The following is a 16,672-nucleotide window of genomic DNA, read 5'->3' on the forward strand; positions in this document are numbered from 1 at the left end:
TGCATTTATCACAAATCCACTTTCATCTTCTCGTGCGTACACCAGCCATGAAATTTTCAGGATATACAGTGGAACTTGGTTAGTACGTTTCTGAAGGGACCACGAAAAATGAACGTACTAACCAGGAAAACGTACTAACGAGGAAAGTAAATAATAGCAGTCGGGGTTATTGCAATCAGTGAAAAAGTCGTCATAATTACAATTACTATCGGTAGTTCTCATAGGATCGCCTTCCTGAACTCTTTTCATATTTAAAATCAAGGAAATGAGCGCTACCATGAAAAACAATACCACGTGAATAAAAATCGCAATTTTTCATGGACATCCCGGAGACGATTTCATGATTACGGCGTCTATCTCCCGTGATTTATCCTATATATATTTACGGAACGAGGACGAGTGAAGCTCAGACAAGCGAAGACAAGTCATTTTTCTTTCTCACAGCGTACTCGGAGAATATAACAACGACCCGGAGTAAGTCGACTGGTTTTTTAAACATGATAAAAATTGGGCAAAATTATATTGACTTTCAAATTACGGCAACAGCCGTAGACATTTGCTTCTGGAATGATACCATTTCGATTGTAAAATCGATCGATATATCGACTGATGACACGCAAGATTATTAGATTACGACGTAATTACAAGAAAATTTTATATTAAACAGTTGAAATTTACTTTCAAAATTTGTCTAATGTCGTCTGCTTTCGTTCCGAGATCAAGTATTTTTAAGCTAAGCTTCGCGTGGAGATCCAGAGGATCGTCTGCTCCCGCAACAGTAGTCAAGTAAATACGCACGACGTCGAGTTTATGGAGCAGTACTGCTTTAGATAATGTGGGAATTGTCTAATACCGTTAAGACTCATTTCTTCATCATGATAACTCGTGCAATAGCAACAATTGCCCACTCACGAACTTGGTGCGCAGCAGTGGGCACTCCCAAGCGCTCCAAAGGCAACAGAAGGTGAGGAGCTCGGGGTGGGGAAAATTGGGGCTTCTTATTGGCTGTAGTTTTTCATAGTCAGAAATTCCCGAAAAATGGCCGCATTTTATTATTCAGCACGTCACAAGAATTCAGAAATGCATTTGGATAAATTACGGTAGAAGAAAGAGATGTGGAATGAATGGAAGAATGTAAATGGCTAATAATAATAAATTAAATCATGAATTCAGACGTTTGCGACCCTAAAGAAGACACTAGAGAACGAATTGCGGGTTGCGTCACGGCAAGCAATTGAGCGTACTAACCAGGAAAGTGCAATTTTTTCAAACGTACTAACCAAATTCTTTTACCTGTATTTTGTTCGGATGGTACCGGGACCGAGGGAAATCGCCGTACTAAGGAGGAAAACGTACTAAGGAGGAACGTACTAACCAAGTTCCACTGTACTTCTTGTTTCGTGTATTGGTGCATTAAGAAAGGATTTTTTGGAGAATAAACTTACGGGGTTGGGTGTGAACCTGTTAATGTTAACTTTTTGACTTCTGAGAGAAATGCATTAAACTCCATGTAGACCTATTTTTTTTACTTTTTTAAGTTACAGTGAAGTCAATTATAGCAAGTGTAGCTTATAAAAAGGGTAGTGGTGTAGCAAGTGATATTTTTGTGTTGGCTTGGCTGTTGGGAAGAGAATAGGGAAACGACAACCCTATCACGAATGTGTTGAATGATAGTGGACTGTATTGAAGTAAAGTGCTGGTTTGGTATCAGAATTCTTTTAATGAAACTACACTTGTAAGAAAATAGTGCTTAGGATAATTCCCCCTTCAAACTTCGACCACAGGATGGTTGTAAGCTCTTTTCAGATTCCTTTCACCAAGATAAGGCATCATATGGTTAGGTAAATGAAACCTAATCGTCTTCTCTACATAATACAGTAAAACCTCTATGAAGTGAACCTCTTTACATCATAAACCTCCATACTTCATACCACCCATACGGTCCCGTCAAATTTACATGTTAATTCATAGGCAAACCTCTTTGTAGTGTACATCTTTATCTCGTAAAACCTCCAGTAATCATGCTAAGGAGACACACCTGGAGACAGGCCTTCTTTTACCAACCCTCGATCAAATAATCCATTGCAAGCGCTTGCTACTTCCTTGACATTAGGCTTATCAGCTTGCACTCTGCCTCTGTGATCCTGCAACTTCCCAGATGGTGCTGGACCGGCCCATTATAGTGCCATGCCAGATGGCTCGACTTGCAGCTTCATAACTTCTTCCTGGGTTAGATAACACAGGCCAACAATGAAAATCCTTTTTTACTGAAAATACCTTATTCTTATGTTTTTAAAGTTGCTGAATCCAAATATGATGGTTTTAAAGTTGTATCACCGACCATTTATTCGCATTTTACAGTTAAATTTATGAAATTAAGCAATATTTTTAGAATTTAACAGCTTTTTTATAGTTTAATAAAATTGAAAAAGTAGGTCTTAATAAATGAAGATAATGGGGGAATACTGTTGGAACTTCACCGAGAAGTTCAGCAAGCGATTCATCGCAGAAAAAGCTACACAAGAAGCTTCAAGGAAAAAAGGGAAAGAAAATGTAGACCAATTGCAGTTGACAAGTGAACCCTGTATTATCACGCTGTAGTAAATACAAACAATTTTATGATGTAACAAAGTGTTTCATTGATTTCCCTGTATATCGTATAGGGGTATTAGTCTAAATATTAAAATACATATTGCTTGGAAACTATAGGTGATATAAAAAAACTAAGGTCAGGTTTGGATTCGGCACATAAAAATCTATAAAGATCAGCTATTAGAAAAAAAAAGTTTTCAAACAAAATTTTCTTGTTGGCCTGTGTAATTGTTCATATTTCTCAGATTGTCAAGAAGATACTCGGTGCCAGCTGAGGAGGAAGTCATTCATTGATACCTTGAGACTTGGATAGTGTTGTCGTCTCTTTTGGGATTCTTTCTAAGAGTGATAATGCTTGGGACTTAAGACACATACTTCATTTGCTTGTTTTATTTCCACTATTACCTCCTCCTGCTAAATGAAATAGGCTCAAATAATGTCAGAAGTGCTTCAGTGTTTGTGTTAGTACTCATTCTTTAATTTTTGCATAGATGAATGACTTCAAAATCCCTCAGAGTTGTGACATTATCAAAAAGTTGCTGATAGGTTAAGTGATAGCCGAAAACGTGATTCATCCTTTGTAGCCCAGGTGATACAGAGAGAATAAGGGAAGTAGGTAGCCAACAGGACTCCATAATCCATCATGTGATTCCATCATTGTTGGTTGATATTGATCACAAAATCTTTCATCAATAATGATTGACAAAAGTGAAATCAGTCTAAAACTGTGTTCATCATGAACAAATGTAAATTTTATAATGTCAAATTAATATTTAAATGTATATTACTGCAATGAACCTGTTGCTGTAATTTATTTGAACACTTTTTGTGCAAGGAGATTTGCAGTAGTTATCCAGTTGGTAGCACTTGATCGCTTTAAAATGAAGTGTGGCAATGTATGTCGTTCTTTTTCAATGTAATGATTTTATCACTGAAGATTGACTCTTTATCCCATTCTGTGTACTATCGTACATATAAATTTAATTATTTTTGGCCTCTACCTTATTATCTCTTCTCCTACAGGAAACTTCAGCATCAAAATCTAGTTCAGCTGTATGGAGTTTGCAGTAAACACCGTCCCATTTACATTGTCACTGAGTACATGCGACATGGCTCCTTACTTAACTACCTGCGCAGGCATGAACCTACTCTAGGTGGTAACACAGGAATGCTCTTGGATATGTGTATACAGGTATGCTCCCTGCTGATTGGGTTGCAGGAGATTGTTTTTGTAGTCCTTATGACTTTGACTCAGTCACAGGGTTCATAGAGGCCAGGGAAATATCAGTGAAACTAGCTTATAATCAGGGAAAAACTCAATAAGCTTTGCAAAAAGATGGAAGTCATGATTTGGATGAGAGAAGTATTGCTGTGGTGGTCAAGCAGCTAGGTGGGCAGTATGTACAATAGGGTAGTTTCTATCATCAAAGAAAACAAATGGCATTGATTGCGATTCGTTACCCACCATTAGTGTATTCATAATATACAAATTATTTGGTTTTAGAAATACCGGTTTAGACGAATGGGAATGGTCAATTTTATCCTCATTTGAAAAAGGCCAGGTTGGCGCCCATGCGATGCCACTCCACGTGACGTCACAGGGACCTAGTTTCTACACGAGTAGATAGGAGTTTTACATCGTCTGAGATTACCAATTCATGCATGAGGCACAGAGCTCAGGGAAACATGTCTTAATAATCACCCATTAAAACTGCCTAAGGTCGGAAAGTTTCCTTCGTTTGACAGGGTAATGATAATCCTTATTTAAGCCAAGCGCTACCTGCTAGCAAGGTACTCTGCTACTTGCTCGCAGCCTGCGTCGCAGCGGCGCACACATCCTCGCCCCGAGGTCACCTCACTTGCGGCATCGGGAACCAGAACGACATCACACGGTGTTTTTCTCAGCATTCATACTTAGCCGTCGCGTTTTCGTGCGCTTGAAATTTTTCACTTTTCACTTAATCGCGAAAAATAGATATCGTCATTTAAAAATGTAAAAGCATGAAATACGTGCTGCAGGAGTAACAATCTTACGATTTAGGCAATAAAGAAATAATAGGAAACCACCCTATTCAATCGTTGTCGCCGAGAGGCAAGGCAAATTGATGCTATGGGGACTATATGTATTTCTTCTACTGCAGCCGAATTTTACCACTGCTTGACCTCACTTCATAATACACCTTTCTCAAATTTGCCATAAAAATTCATATATGCTATTGCTTCACCATTAGTTTAAAGTCAGGGAACTTGAAAGAATGTAGACTGAAAAGTCAGGGAAGAGTTGTGAGAATTTGAAAATGGAAAGTGGAATCTTATGAACCCTGTGTCATTTCTAGTTCATAATTTGAAGAAAAATTTTAAAATGAAGCTCTCGAGATTCCATGGAATAAAATGTGCTGTGGTGAACTATTTAACGCAGCACTTACTATATGTTGTGGATGCAGTCTGTACACCATGAGGTTTAGGGTTGCTGTGCCCAAAGAAATAAAACTTTTTTTCAAACTACATAGTGATTTCCAAATTATCATATTGATGGTGAAACCTATGACAATGGTACTTCAGGTGATATAATTTTTTATTTTCTTATGACTGAGTCTACATAGAATTTCAATTCTGTTGGTTAGGTCTCTGTACTTGAATGCAATGACTTTGTTCTGTGTGATTTAAAAGTGTGGATTCCGTATTTTTTAGGGACTACTTCTTTTAATTTGACCAAGGGAAAATACATGTCTAATTTTCAATTATGTTTTGACTTTAAAAAATTGGCTAAAAAATGGAGTCCAATTTCTTTTCTTTGCATTTTTTTCAATAATCTTTTGTTTACTTTGGTATTTTTCAAAGATCCTAAATGCTAATTAGCTGAGATTCCATATGTGTAGATTATTTTTTACATGACTTGATTCCTTTAAAGTTGTGTAGACTCACTTTAAGTCATGGTTTTGATGTAATACATGTGTTTTAATATTTTCAGATCTGTAAAGGCATGGCATACCTGGAAAGGCACAACTATATTCATAGGGATCTAGCAGCTCGTAACTGCCTAGTCGGGTCAGAAAATGTTGTCAAAGTTGCTGACTTTGGTTTAGCTCGGTGAGTTGATAGTTACTGTGGCTGAAGTGTTTTACAGATACACCAAAGGCCTGCTATATTATATCAATAATTTTACTGCAGAAAGATTGTCATGAATCTCTGCTGCATGTTCCTTTGCTTTCTTGCCTCCATCAGTTACACAACAAAGCATGTAAATATGTATATTTTTTCATTATTATTCATTTTTGTTAGCATTATTCCACCTCTCTCATTTTTCCCAACTTCTTGTTTTTATAGCAATCATTTGATATTTTTCATGTGGTTTCTGCTACATAATTGCTGTTTATCATAATTTCGTTGAAATATTTTTTTCCGCTGCAGGGCATGCACTCCATTGAATACCAGCCAGTATATATTTTTAATATCCTATTTCACTTGTTTACTATGTCTAAATTTCACAATTACCCATTTAACTTAAGCATTTATAATGTCCTTCTTTAGTTTACATTTTTACCTTTTATATTGCTTTGAAAATAAAATATGTACTTAGTTTGACTTATTAATCCTCCCATAACATGTAGATAGTATATTTTTTTCAAACTGTTTTTCTACTTTCTAGAAATTGTAGTATGTCAGTGTTAACTCAATTTGTGTCATGTACTGCGCCTTTCTAATTTCTGAGTGCAATATTAGTTTGATTGAAATAACCTCATTACTTCTTTCAATGGCTGAAGGTGACTAAACTGCACTTAGTAAGAATCATCTAAGGAAGGTAGTGTCCTGAAGTAATTATGCACATTTCAAAAAACTTGATTCAAATTGCTGATGAGATTGTCCTTAGTGTTGTAAAACCTTCAAAATAAAGAACTTCAAACTCACGGACCATAGCACTTCTCAGTAAATTTTGATATATGTAATTCAATTTTAATAAATTTTTATAATTTTCTATCAACATTTTCACTGCTGCAATTTAGCCATGTAGAAGGGAATATTGGTTTTCATAATGTGGGTTTCAGTTGTGTGCTGCGTTTTAGTCTGCACCCAGCAGGCCTGTCATTACACTTGAAAATATCTCTCCATTTACTTTCTCCTGTGAGATGAGTGAAAAGGGAGCCCCATTGAAACAAGCACTGTTGTGATATTCTTTATGCAGTTAATAATGCTATGTAGAATGTTGAAACTGTGGTTATCCGTGTTTTCATTTTTAACTATTGATTGGAGCATTGACAATGATGCTGATTCAATTGCAGTGCAGGGATGACTATCTAACGTAAAATTAACTGGCGATTGAGCTGTCAATGATGAGCCCCTCAACCATTATCCCAACCATTTTCCCTTTCTCGTATTTTGACCCCTCCCCACTCCCCCTCTCCCAAAGGAATTAGTAACAATGTATGAGAATAATTGAAAGAAATTTAAAATTCAGAAAAAAATCTATAAATGTATTTTTTTTGTTGAAATTTGGCTTTTATATTGTTTTAACTAGTTTATGTTAAAATTAATTCCTTGGATAGCTTAAAAATTGATTATTATTGCAAGGAAATAAAGTTAAACTTAAAATAAGTTTTCTTTTATCAAGCCATGAAATAGTCTCGCAGAACTTCTTTACTATTCATGTAGTGTGAATCCACTTCTTCCATAATATATTGTACCTTTCTTGCACTTTTGGTATTCATTGTTGATTTTTGTGTGTCTTGGAATGTACGTAGCTATATGTTGTGAAACGATTGCAATTATTTCAGGTATGTGCTTGATGACCAGTACACCAGCTCTGGTGGGACGAAATTCCCCATCAAATGGGCTCCTCCAGAAGTGCTCAACTACACCAGGTTCTCCAGTAAGTCCGATATTTGGGCTTATGGTAAGTGAATTTTTTTTACATTTTAATTTAAGGTCAGTCATATATTTAAGGTCATTATTGTGTATAGCAACATCTTCAAGTGGCACATGTTGTATGTCACCATGTGCTCATATGCACTACAAATAATGCTCTCAGAGAGTAACAACCTAAATTTAAATAACTGCATGCATATTATGAGGGCTGCTTCTATCCTTAGGACTTTGGGTTGTTGGTAGTTATCTTGTGGATCTAATAAGATAAATATGTATGTATTCCTTTATTGCTTTATTGAATTTTACGTACATTTTCAACAGCACAAGATCATTATATATGCACGTGTAGCACAGAATATACAGTGGAACCATGATCTATCGTTCCCACATTGATAGTTTTCCCGCATTCGTTTGCCGTACCTGGTCCCAAATAATGTTTCATACAGACAATGTAATTTTTTCCCGCATCTATCGTTCCCTGAAGTACAATTTTCCCGCATGGTTTGTTTGAAGATGGCGGTCACAATGTATTTTATTTTTGACGAAATAAATTTATTTCACTATTGGCAGAACACACATCTGCAGCTAAAGTCAAATATAAAATTTACAAACAATTACATACATTCATGAATATTGAAATTACCAGAATAAGATTCTTGGGAATTCCCAAGTTAATCATTTAACTATGATATGTACAACATTAAAGCAGAGTCCAGAGGGTTAATAAATACTAACAGAAGCATGGAAAAAATGGGCATTCTAGTTGCCATCTAGGAAATTACCTTACAATGCATCCTCCAGATATTCATTAACAATGTAGTAGCATTTTTCCGCTAGGAGAAGTTTTAGTTTCTTTTAAAAATGGAAAGTGAGTTGCTATTTTTTATTTCTTCGGGAATTTTATTGTAAAGGATCGAGGCAGAGTGGTTGGGACCTTTAAGACAGAAAGAGGTGGAATACTGGTTTGAAGTCTTTTACTCATACCAGTATAATTTTCCCACAGCCATTGTTTGACGAAAATGAGATGAAGTGTTTACTAAGTGTCATTTATGGCTAATAATAACGGGCAAATAGTTTGAATCTTTCCCAAGAGAAGGAGCTACCTTCGGGAGAAGCTCAGTGCCGTGGGACAGTAACACACAAGCATTAGCGCATTTCCCAAAATCCTCTATCCCCCTCCATCTAGCACTCGGACCCCCCTCTGACGCTTTTTTCTTCTTCAAAATCTAAGAAAGGGCCACAGTTTGCACAGAAATCAAATAAGGAAGACCATAAATCATTGACTTCGAAAGAAAATATCAATTTGCATGAGAACAATATAAAGGTGTTTCACGCCCCCCCTTTTCTCGCCCACTGACCTTCTTCTGCCTGCCTGCTTCAAACTTCCCAGTTTCTGATGGTCAACTGCTGCATGAGTCATCTATTAGCCCAAAACATGTCTAACAATGACTTTCAGCAAATGGTATTATTCTTTTATTAGATTGAAATAATAGTAATGAGCACGTTATTTAAATAAGAATGAGACCAAACACAACATATTTCTGACATTATTTAAGCATTTTAAGCAAAGAAATAGTTAGAAAAATATGATGGAGACTTAGCTTTCTGGCAAAACTCAATATCCTTGCAGCTGAGCCTCTCACAGTTAGCAATTAATGGTGGCATTTTTTCATGAAAACAGGATATTGGGTTACAATTTATGAGTTATACTATAAATCTCACTTGTCATAATTATTGAGGAATATTCATCATGGGAACGTGGTCTTTGCAAAAGGACAAGTGAGAACTTCAGAAGATGGACTGAAAATAATTGAAGATGAGGAAAAGAATCCAGGCTAGAAGTGCGTGAATATTGCAAAATGTCTCGGATTGTCTGTTAGCACATGACGGTAGAGGTGGGGGAAGAGAAAGCTATCTGGTGAAAACAAGAGTGGGATGAAGCTGAGGATCAGGTGGGCATGCCACTGTCAATTAAAACAACATTAGTCACGCTTTGCACGATTACTTCAATTACATTTAAAATATACTTATTACAAAGGGACATTTCAGATGATAGACTATTTTTGTCCTTTGTGATTCATCTCACCTCCAATCACTGTGCCAGTGAAAGCGGTTGTTTTAGGCATAGCATGCACATTAGGGTGGGCCGAAAAAAGGTTTTTTTTCCTGATCAAATTTGCCATACGCGGCAAAGTTGCGAAATGATATAAGGATCTCGCACACAAAATTTTTTTCAAATCGGATGATATTAACCACTGCCGCCCGAGCTCTAAAGTTTAAAATTTTGCAAAAAATCAGGCTGCTTTCAGAATCAAACTGCTATGAAGATGAATTTTTATGAAATTATGGGATAATTGATAATATTAAAGGGTGTATACATGTTTATAGTTTATAAAAATGAAATTTGAAGTTTATTTGACAAAATCTATGGTTCAAAAAATGTCTATGTATTAACAACAAAAGTAGAGTATAGACCACCCGCACAACACAACTTATTTTTGCCTACGTTTCTAAAATTCCATTTTGGGGGCTAAATCGCAGAATATTTATTTCGATTGAATATAAGTTTTTAGCAAATAAGTCATCAAATGATAGTAAATAATCCCACAAAAAGTAGTAATAAGGTAAATTATTTGAAATTAACATCAGTCGTAATGACGAATAACTTACCTGTGGAGCTATTTTCAAAAAGAAATTCAGCCAAGACTGAGACAGAACAGAACCTGAACACCAAGCATTTCACTAAGTAGCTCTCTGCTAGTTTCGAGAAGAAACTACCCACAATTCACCACGAGGAAGTGGCTACCATCGAGTTCCACCGGCAACCTAATTAAACATTCCCGCATTGATTGTTTTCCCGCATTCATCTTTTTTACTGTCCATCCCCTTGAAAAAAAATAGATCGAGGTTCCAATGTACTTCATATTAATGATCTTTTATGAAGTGTAAATGGTTTAGTATACTCTAGGGTATTATTGAAAGGACTCACTCTGAGTGACTCAACTTCACCACTTATTCCTCCTCCTCCTTATAAGAAGGGATAAGAAGTTTTAGAATTAGGGATTAGAAGTTTTTAGATAATATAAGGGATAAGAAGTTTTTTTAACTTCCCTTGTGTGTTTTATCCATTGAGGAAGTTTGGCAAGATGGTCTTACAACCAGTGACTTACCTGCATTGTTTGTGCTTCCCCTGTTATCAGGGATGAAAATGTGTGGCATCCCAGGTGTGAGCCATTGAGGGGAACCCATGCACCATTCTCTCTAGAACTCCGTCTCCCGTCACACTAGCACCCTCCCCTTATCCCCTTCCCTCCATCTAGATTTTTAACTATATTTGCCATTGGAATTGAATTTTAAGCTTGCACCTGAAGATGTTGCTGTGGCATAGATACTAGTACATGCTACCGAATAAAAAATTCTGTGGATTTGAACATGTTTGCTCTCATCATTTTTTCACTTAAAAATTGAATGAAATGCAGATAGGATGCACAATTTTGTTTCACAAACCAGTCTTTGGGTAATTTGTTTGATGTAAATGTAGAGCCGTAGAGAAATTTTCATAAAAGTCTGATAGCCTAAGTGTTGAACTGAGTGGTTTCTCATATTACCCACAGGTAAAATATGATGTTTTTCTGTTTGTTTATTCCTGTTGCATTGTACTTCTCTTTATCTTTTGTTGTGTTGTTGATATATGTCTTTCATAAAATTAATACATTTCTTTCATTGTTAAAGTTTATGTAATTCATCTTATGCATACCTGCTCCAATCCTCATTACCCCAAAAATAACAACACTAAGTGACAAATTATGTTGAATTGAGGTGGAATGGTCTATAACAATAATAATAAAATTTTATTATTGTGTATGCATAATGGTTTCTTAGTTGATTACAATATAATCAAATGTATCTGGTAAAATATTGAGTTTGCATTTTATCTGGCAAGAAGTATCAGTAAGTTGTTTTGGTTTATCCCAAGTATTTGTATATTCCTGGAAAATTTTATAAAATAAAATTTGAAAACTTAAAATTATATATTGAAATAGATCATGCATGTGTTATCTAAGTTTACTTCTGTGGCAACTCATATTTAATCTTGATTTTGGTTTCAGGTGTCCTAATGTGGGAGGTTTTTACTTGTGGGAAAATGCCATATGGTCGCCTAAAGAATACAGAAGTTGTGGATCGTGTTCAACGAGGAGTTATTCTTGAGAAACCTAAGGCTTGCTTCAAGGAGGTTTATGATGTTAGTACCACAAATGAATGCTATGAATAAATTACATTTTTATTAATTTATTAAGAAATGCAATTTTATTGGACTTTTTGAGGGAGTATCTTACCAGAGCTTTGGTGATAGCATTATGGTCCGTCTTATTAACCTTAATCGTCCATGCGCTCCCAAAAGGGACCACCTAATAATGTTTTCGTTTATGGCCTTGCAGTCCCTTTATTAAGGACCACTGAGACACACTTTGTTTAAAATCGGCTTATAATGAGTTTTGTCACTTGAGAGTTAACTGGAGATCTGCTTATATTTTAAACCTTGGCCATTTAAATGCCAGGCCATGCAGTAATACATCTGGGATTTAAAGCCGTCTTTTAAAGGTTAAAAATCAATAGGTTTTTCATATTTTGTCTTTTCCGTAATACATATCTATTATATCCTTCCTAAGAGACCCACAGAGTATTACATAAAACTTTTTTTGGCTTATCAAAAGTTTGTTGCAAAGCTTTTGCATTGACTGTGAGAACTAAAAATGTTTGTATGAGTGTATGGAGCTAAAACTCATGGACTTTGAATTAATTTTAAGATTAGATGAAATGTTACATTTATATGTTGGTATGACTATTTTTAATTATTAAGAGCATGCATGCTATCAGTAGTTCAACTTTCAGATCTAAGATTTAAGCTTCTTTTACACAAAAAACAAAGTAATTCATACCGGTATGAACTGTTAGGTGCTTTGCATTGATTTTATAAGAATCAGTTTTCAGCCAGAGTCATTGCCAGCCCCCTTAGTAATCCAATTAATATAATAATAATAATATTTTTTATTTGTCCAGAGATCTGTAGGTTGTGCACAAAATACAAATATAGGACACGTCAATTTAGATACAATCAATAAAAATTAAATTGGAATATATAAATTATATGTTACTAATACAGAAGATTGTTAACTGAATAAAATAGATTTTTTCCAGAAACATCAGTAGTTTCTTCTTAAAGGCCGAGGTCCTTCTCTTATTTTTCACCTCTGGAGGCAACGCATTGAAAATCTTCAGGCCCATAGCTTTAGGACCTAGGGCAGTATTTTGAGTCCTGATAAAGTTTTGATGCAGATCTTTACAAGTTCTAGTGTTGTGGCCGTGGTATAGGTCATTTGATGTGTACTGAAGAATGTTATTTTTTACATGCATACTGATGACATAGATAATGATCAAATTGTTAGGATTCTTGGCAAAGCCTATAACACTGCGGAGCATCACTTTAGAGGGCATATGACATCAAACCAAACACAATGAGAACACTTTTTATCATCATGAGCTCAACATGAGATAACTTTAGACTCAACCTCTAAAACTCAAGAGTGACCTCAAAATGATCCCAATCCGTGACCTCATTCGTGAGCCAGTTTTAACTCATTTGACCAAAAATTAATCATATTCATGTATGCTATATAATATTCATGCATAGTGTGAAACCCCTCTTTTACATTTTTAATGGAGATGACAGAAAAAGTATAAATTGAGGGAAATCTTAGTTTTCAGGTGGTAGCACCAACATCAGAGCCCAATGTATTGAGTATTTTTTTTTTGTATTTTGATTCTGTCATTTAATAAGTGACGAGCCATCTCACAGAGGCATAATTATATGAATAAAATAAGTTCTCTTAGAATTTATTCTCAAACATTCAATGGTTTCCGGTTCAACTTTGTGGAAGTTGAAGTTCTCAAATGACAAAATGACTTTGTCATTTTTGATTTACTCTCATATTTTACCTCCAATTTATTCGAGGTCGTATCTTCCGGAATATAATGGGTTCTTTCACTTGAACTCAAAATCTGTAATTAATGACATAATTGGGTGGATGAATTGGAAAGATAAGTAACGACAAAAAAGGGTCTCCTTCATTCAGCAATTTTCTGATCACCTTTAAAATGAAAAAATGCGAAAGTTGCCACTGCCCTCTTTTGATGAGTTTGTGGCATTATTAAAATTCTGGTTCATTAAGTCACTGAGGCCCAATCGTTCAGGGAAAGAATTTCTCATTAGAATGATAATGACGATGAACCATGCGAGACGAATGCATGAGAAGAGTAGTGGTATTGATGAGCCGCTCTGAGTCAGTGGCATCATGAAATTATCAGCTGAAGGATTAAATGCGTCAAATTTTTGCTACGAATAGCTGAAAAAGTAGGTGATGGATCTGTGTAGGGAGAAATACGGGCCTCTTCCGAATATCCCTCATGTGTGTGACTATGGCCGTTTTCCAATCCACTTAGTGTGCACTCATTCCCTTGCTCCCTTACTAGTGCTCTACTGGCACCATAAAGTGTGAACAGAAATAATGCGAAATATTAACAGTAACGAAATGTGACGCACGGGGTAGTGTTTGGACATCTGGTGGTTGATTTAAGAATCAATTTCACCTTTATACTTATATTTTTGCATGTGAAGTGCAAGAATTCACAATGCCGATATAATATTACGTAAAAGAGCTCACATAATGAACACAAAATTACTTAAAACTCCAGTTCAAGATTTCTGAGTTTTCCATTGCTATTGCCATTTTCACGTCCACTTCCTACGAGGGCACGTCAACGAGGGAGGATCCGCGTTCCCTTGTTCACTTACCCTTTGTTCCCATGCGCCCTCGCCGATTGGATCCACCCTTGCTGTCGTAAGTTGACGATCGAAAAGTGCACGAAGGGTGAATAATTGCGAATTGGAAAACGGCCTATCTCTGTAAGGTATCCTGATTCCGTTGTCCTAAGGGTGCTGAAATTACATGCTAAGTGCTCTGAATGGTTAATTGATTGCTCATTTTTTATTGCCTGTATTGTTGCAGATAATGAGGAAGTGCTGGTCGCACAATCCCGAGGACCGGCCCTCGTTCCGCGCCCTGAAGGAGCAGTTGATGTTGGTGTCACAGGGACTGCTAGCGGATTGACTCTCCCTGCGCTCCACGTCCTCATCCCCCCCAGCCCACAGCAGCACTAGGAGCAGCCGTAAATGCAAGCCCACTGTAGCAGCCACCGTAGCCCCAACAAAGCCTCCGTCGTCGCTGTCGACCCGCGCCCCCCCGCCCCCTCCCCCCACCCCACGACGCAACCTCACCCCGCTCCACCTGCACCACCACGGCCAGCACCTGATCGGCGGTGGGGGAGTGGGCGGAGCGTTGGGGTCCACCTCCACCACAGCCGTCTTTGCACCCTCCATCCAGACCCCCACGTTCACCCTCCTCCCGCCCCCGCCCCTCTTCCTCCCCCCCTCCATCCTCCTGCCCCCCTCACTCCCCTCCTCCTCCACCTCACCCTCCACCGACGTCTGCGTCATCTGCGCCTCGTACGGCCAGCCGTGGGTGCAGCTGTGCCGCGCAATCCAGGCGGCACGGCACGAGTAGTGACAACGACAGCGGCGGATAGCAGCCCGGGGGACTTACAGCGGAGCGGATCATGTATTCCCAAACCCCCTCATCTTGCGTGCGGAAAAAAAATTATAATAATAATGATTATAATAAAGAAGTCGTCTTCTTCTTTTGTCGTGTGTGTTTTATGTTTTAACGGGCGGAATTTTACAGAAAAGGAGTGTGGTTGGATGAGTTAGCATGTGAGTGTGTGTGGGTGTGGAAACTTATTAAAAAATAAATAAAAATGAAACTGAGTCGATGTGTTAAACGTGTGTGGATGCGCGTGTGTGTGATTTTAGTGTGGATTTGTGTGAATGCGGTGGAGTGAAGGTGGGAGAACTGTGGTAGGTTGTTTGGTTGTGTTTGTGTGTATATACGCATGTAAATATAATGCTTGATATATATATATACATATGTGTACTCACTGGTATGCATATATGTATTTATATTATATAAATATATGGAGAAAAGAATATGCTCCATTTTAAAACTGTATGATTCAGTGCTGTTTTTGTACGCGCCAGATGAATTTGTCTCAACACAGATAGTTTCTTCAGAATCGATTCATTGCTATCATTGCAAGTGCATACATATTATCTAATAGCGTTGTTCACCCTAAATGTGCAATGCCTGTGGTGAAAACGTTGTGTTGAAGTCATGATTTTCATCATTGGCTTTGAAGTTGCAACGCCAGTGAGGAAATCAGAATGCTGGGAATTATGATTTTCGTCATTAGCTTTTGGTGTAATGAATGAATTGAGAAGGTACTTGTGTTTCAAGACATCATCACTCCTTCTTTTGCTCTGAAGTCAGAATCTCATATTCAGCCAGTGTCAAAATATGCATGCCTACCATTGTATGGCGAATTAATTTTGGGCATTGTTGTTTGTGCGCATACCATAACTGTTGCATTCAGTGGCTGAAATTCTTTATTGCGTTTTTGTAGACACTATGGAAATACCTTTGTGGCACTTTCAATGAATGAAGCTCTCATTGCAATGGAAATTTACTTTACTATACATTTTGAATATGATGTTGTTTTTTTATACCAACCATCTTCAAAGTACATGTTTAGAATAATTATTCACTTGGGACAATGCGTAAATGGTTTTTGAAGTTATTTATGTTTATCCTTACAGCGTAATTAGTTAAAGTTGCTTTACTCTGTTCAGTTAAAATATTTTAGTGCAGTGAACTCATGCTAATCAATGTTAGCAAAGATGGGAGTGAAAAAGATTTTCAAATGAAATGATTGTCTTTTTAGATGGAAAGTGAGTTGGATAGAAAATACTGTGATTACAAGTTATTGATCACACAATGCACCTTAACTCCAAATTCTCATTTAATTTCCTTCATCTTGGAATTCTGAGTGCTGACTTTGTGGTAGAATGTCCAAGCATTGTTCATTTGCAGCTAGGTTATTAGAATTAATTTGGTAGGGAATTATGTTAAGTCCCAGAATTATTATCTTCTCCTTGCACTCAAACTTAAATTATGCTTCTGTTTAGCTGTATGCATCTTAATTTGGGTTCTTGTTTGTGATTTTAAATCTTTGCTCAGTTTTTCGTTGCATATGCTCCGCAGGTATC

General features: G+C 36.9%; 1 protein-coding gene across 3 annotated transcripts in view; it reads left to right on the forward strand.

The window, feature by feature from the left end:
* Positions 1 to 16,182, forward strand: part of LOC124162722 (tyrosine-protein kinase Btk29A) — a 185,817-nt gene extending 169,635 nt beyond the window's left edge. For all 3 annotated transcript variants that reach the window (XM_046539336.1, XM_046539338.1, XM_046539337.1), the window contains 5 exons: positions 3,616 to 3,784; positions 5,564 to 5,682; positions 7,365 to 7,483; positions 11,565 to 11,698; positions 14,523 to 16,182. In XM_046539336.1, the coding sequence (XP_046395292.1) occupies positions 3,616 to 3,784; positions 5,564 to 5,682; positions 7,365 to 7,483; positions 11,565 to 11,698; positions 14,523 to 14,624 (643 nt within the window). In that variant the 3' untranslated portion in view covers positions 14,625 to 16,182. The remainder of the gene's footprint in view (positions 1 to 3,615; positions 3,785 to 5,563; positions 5,683 to 7,364; positions 7,484 to 11,564; positions 11,699 to 14,522) is intronic.
* Positions 16,183 to 16,672: the final 490 nt, after the last annotated feature.

The sequence above is a fragment of the Ischnura elegans genome, chromosome 7 (genome assembly GCF_921293095.1).
Source record: "Ischnura elegans chromosome 7, ioIscEleg1.1, whole genome shotgun sequence".
Lineage (NCBI taxonomy): Eukaryota > Metazoa > Arthropoda > Insecta > Odonata > Coenagrionidae > Ischnura > Ischnura elegans.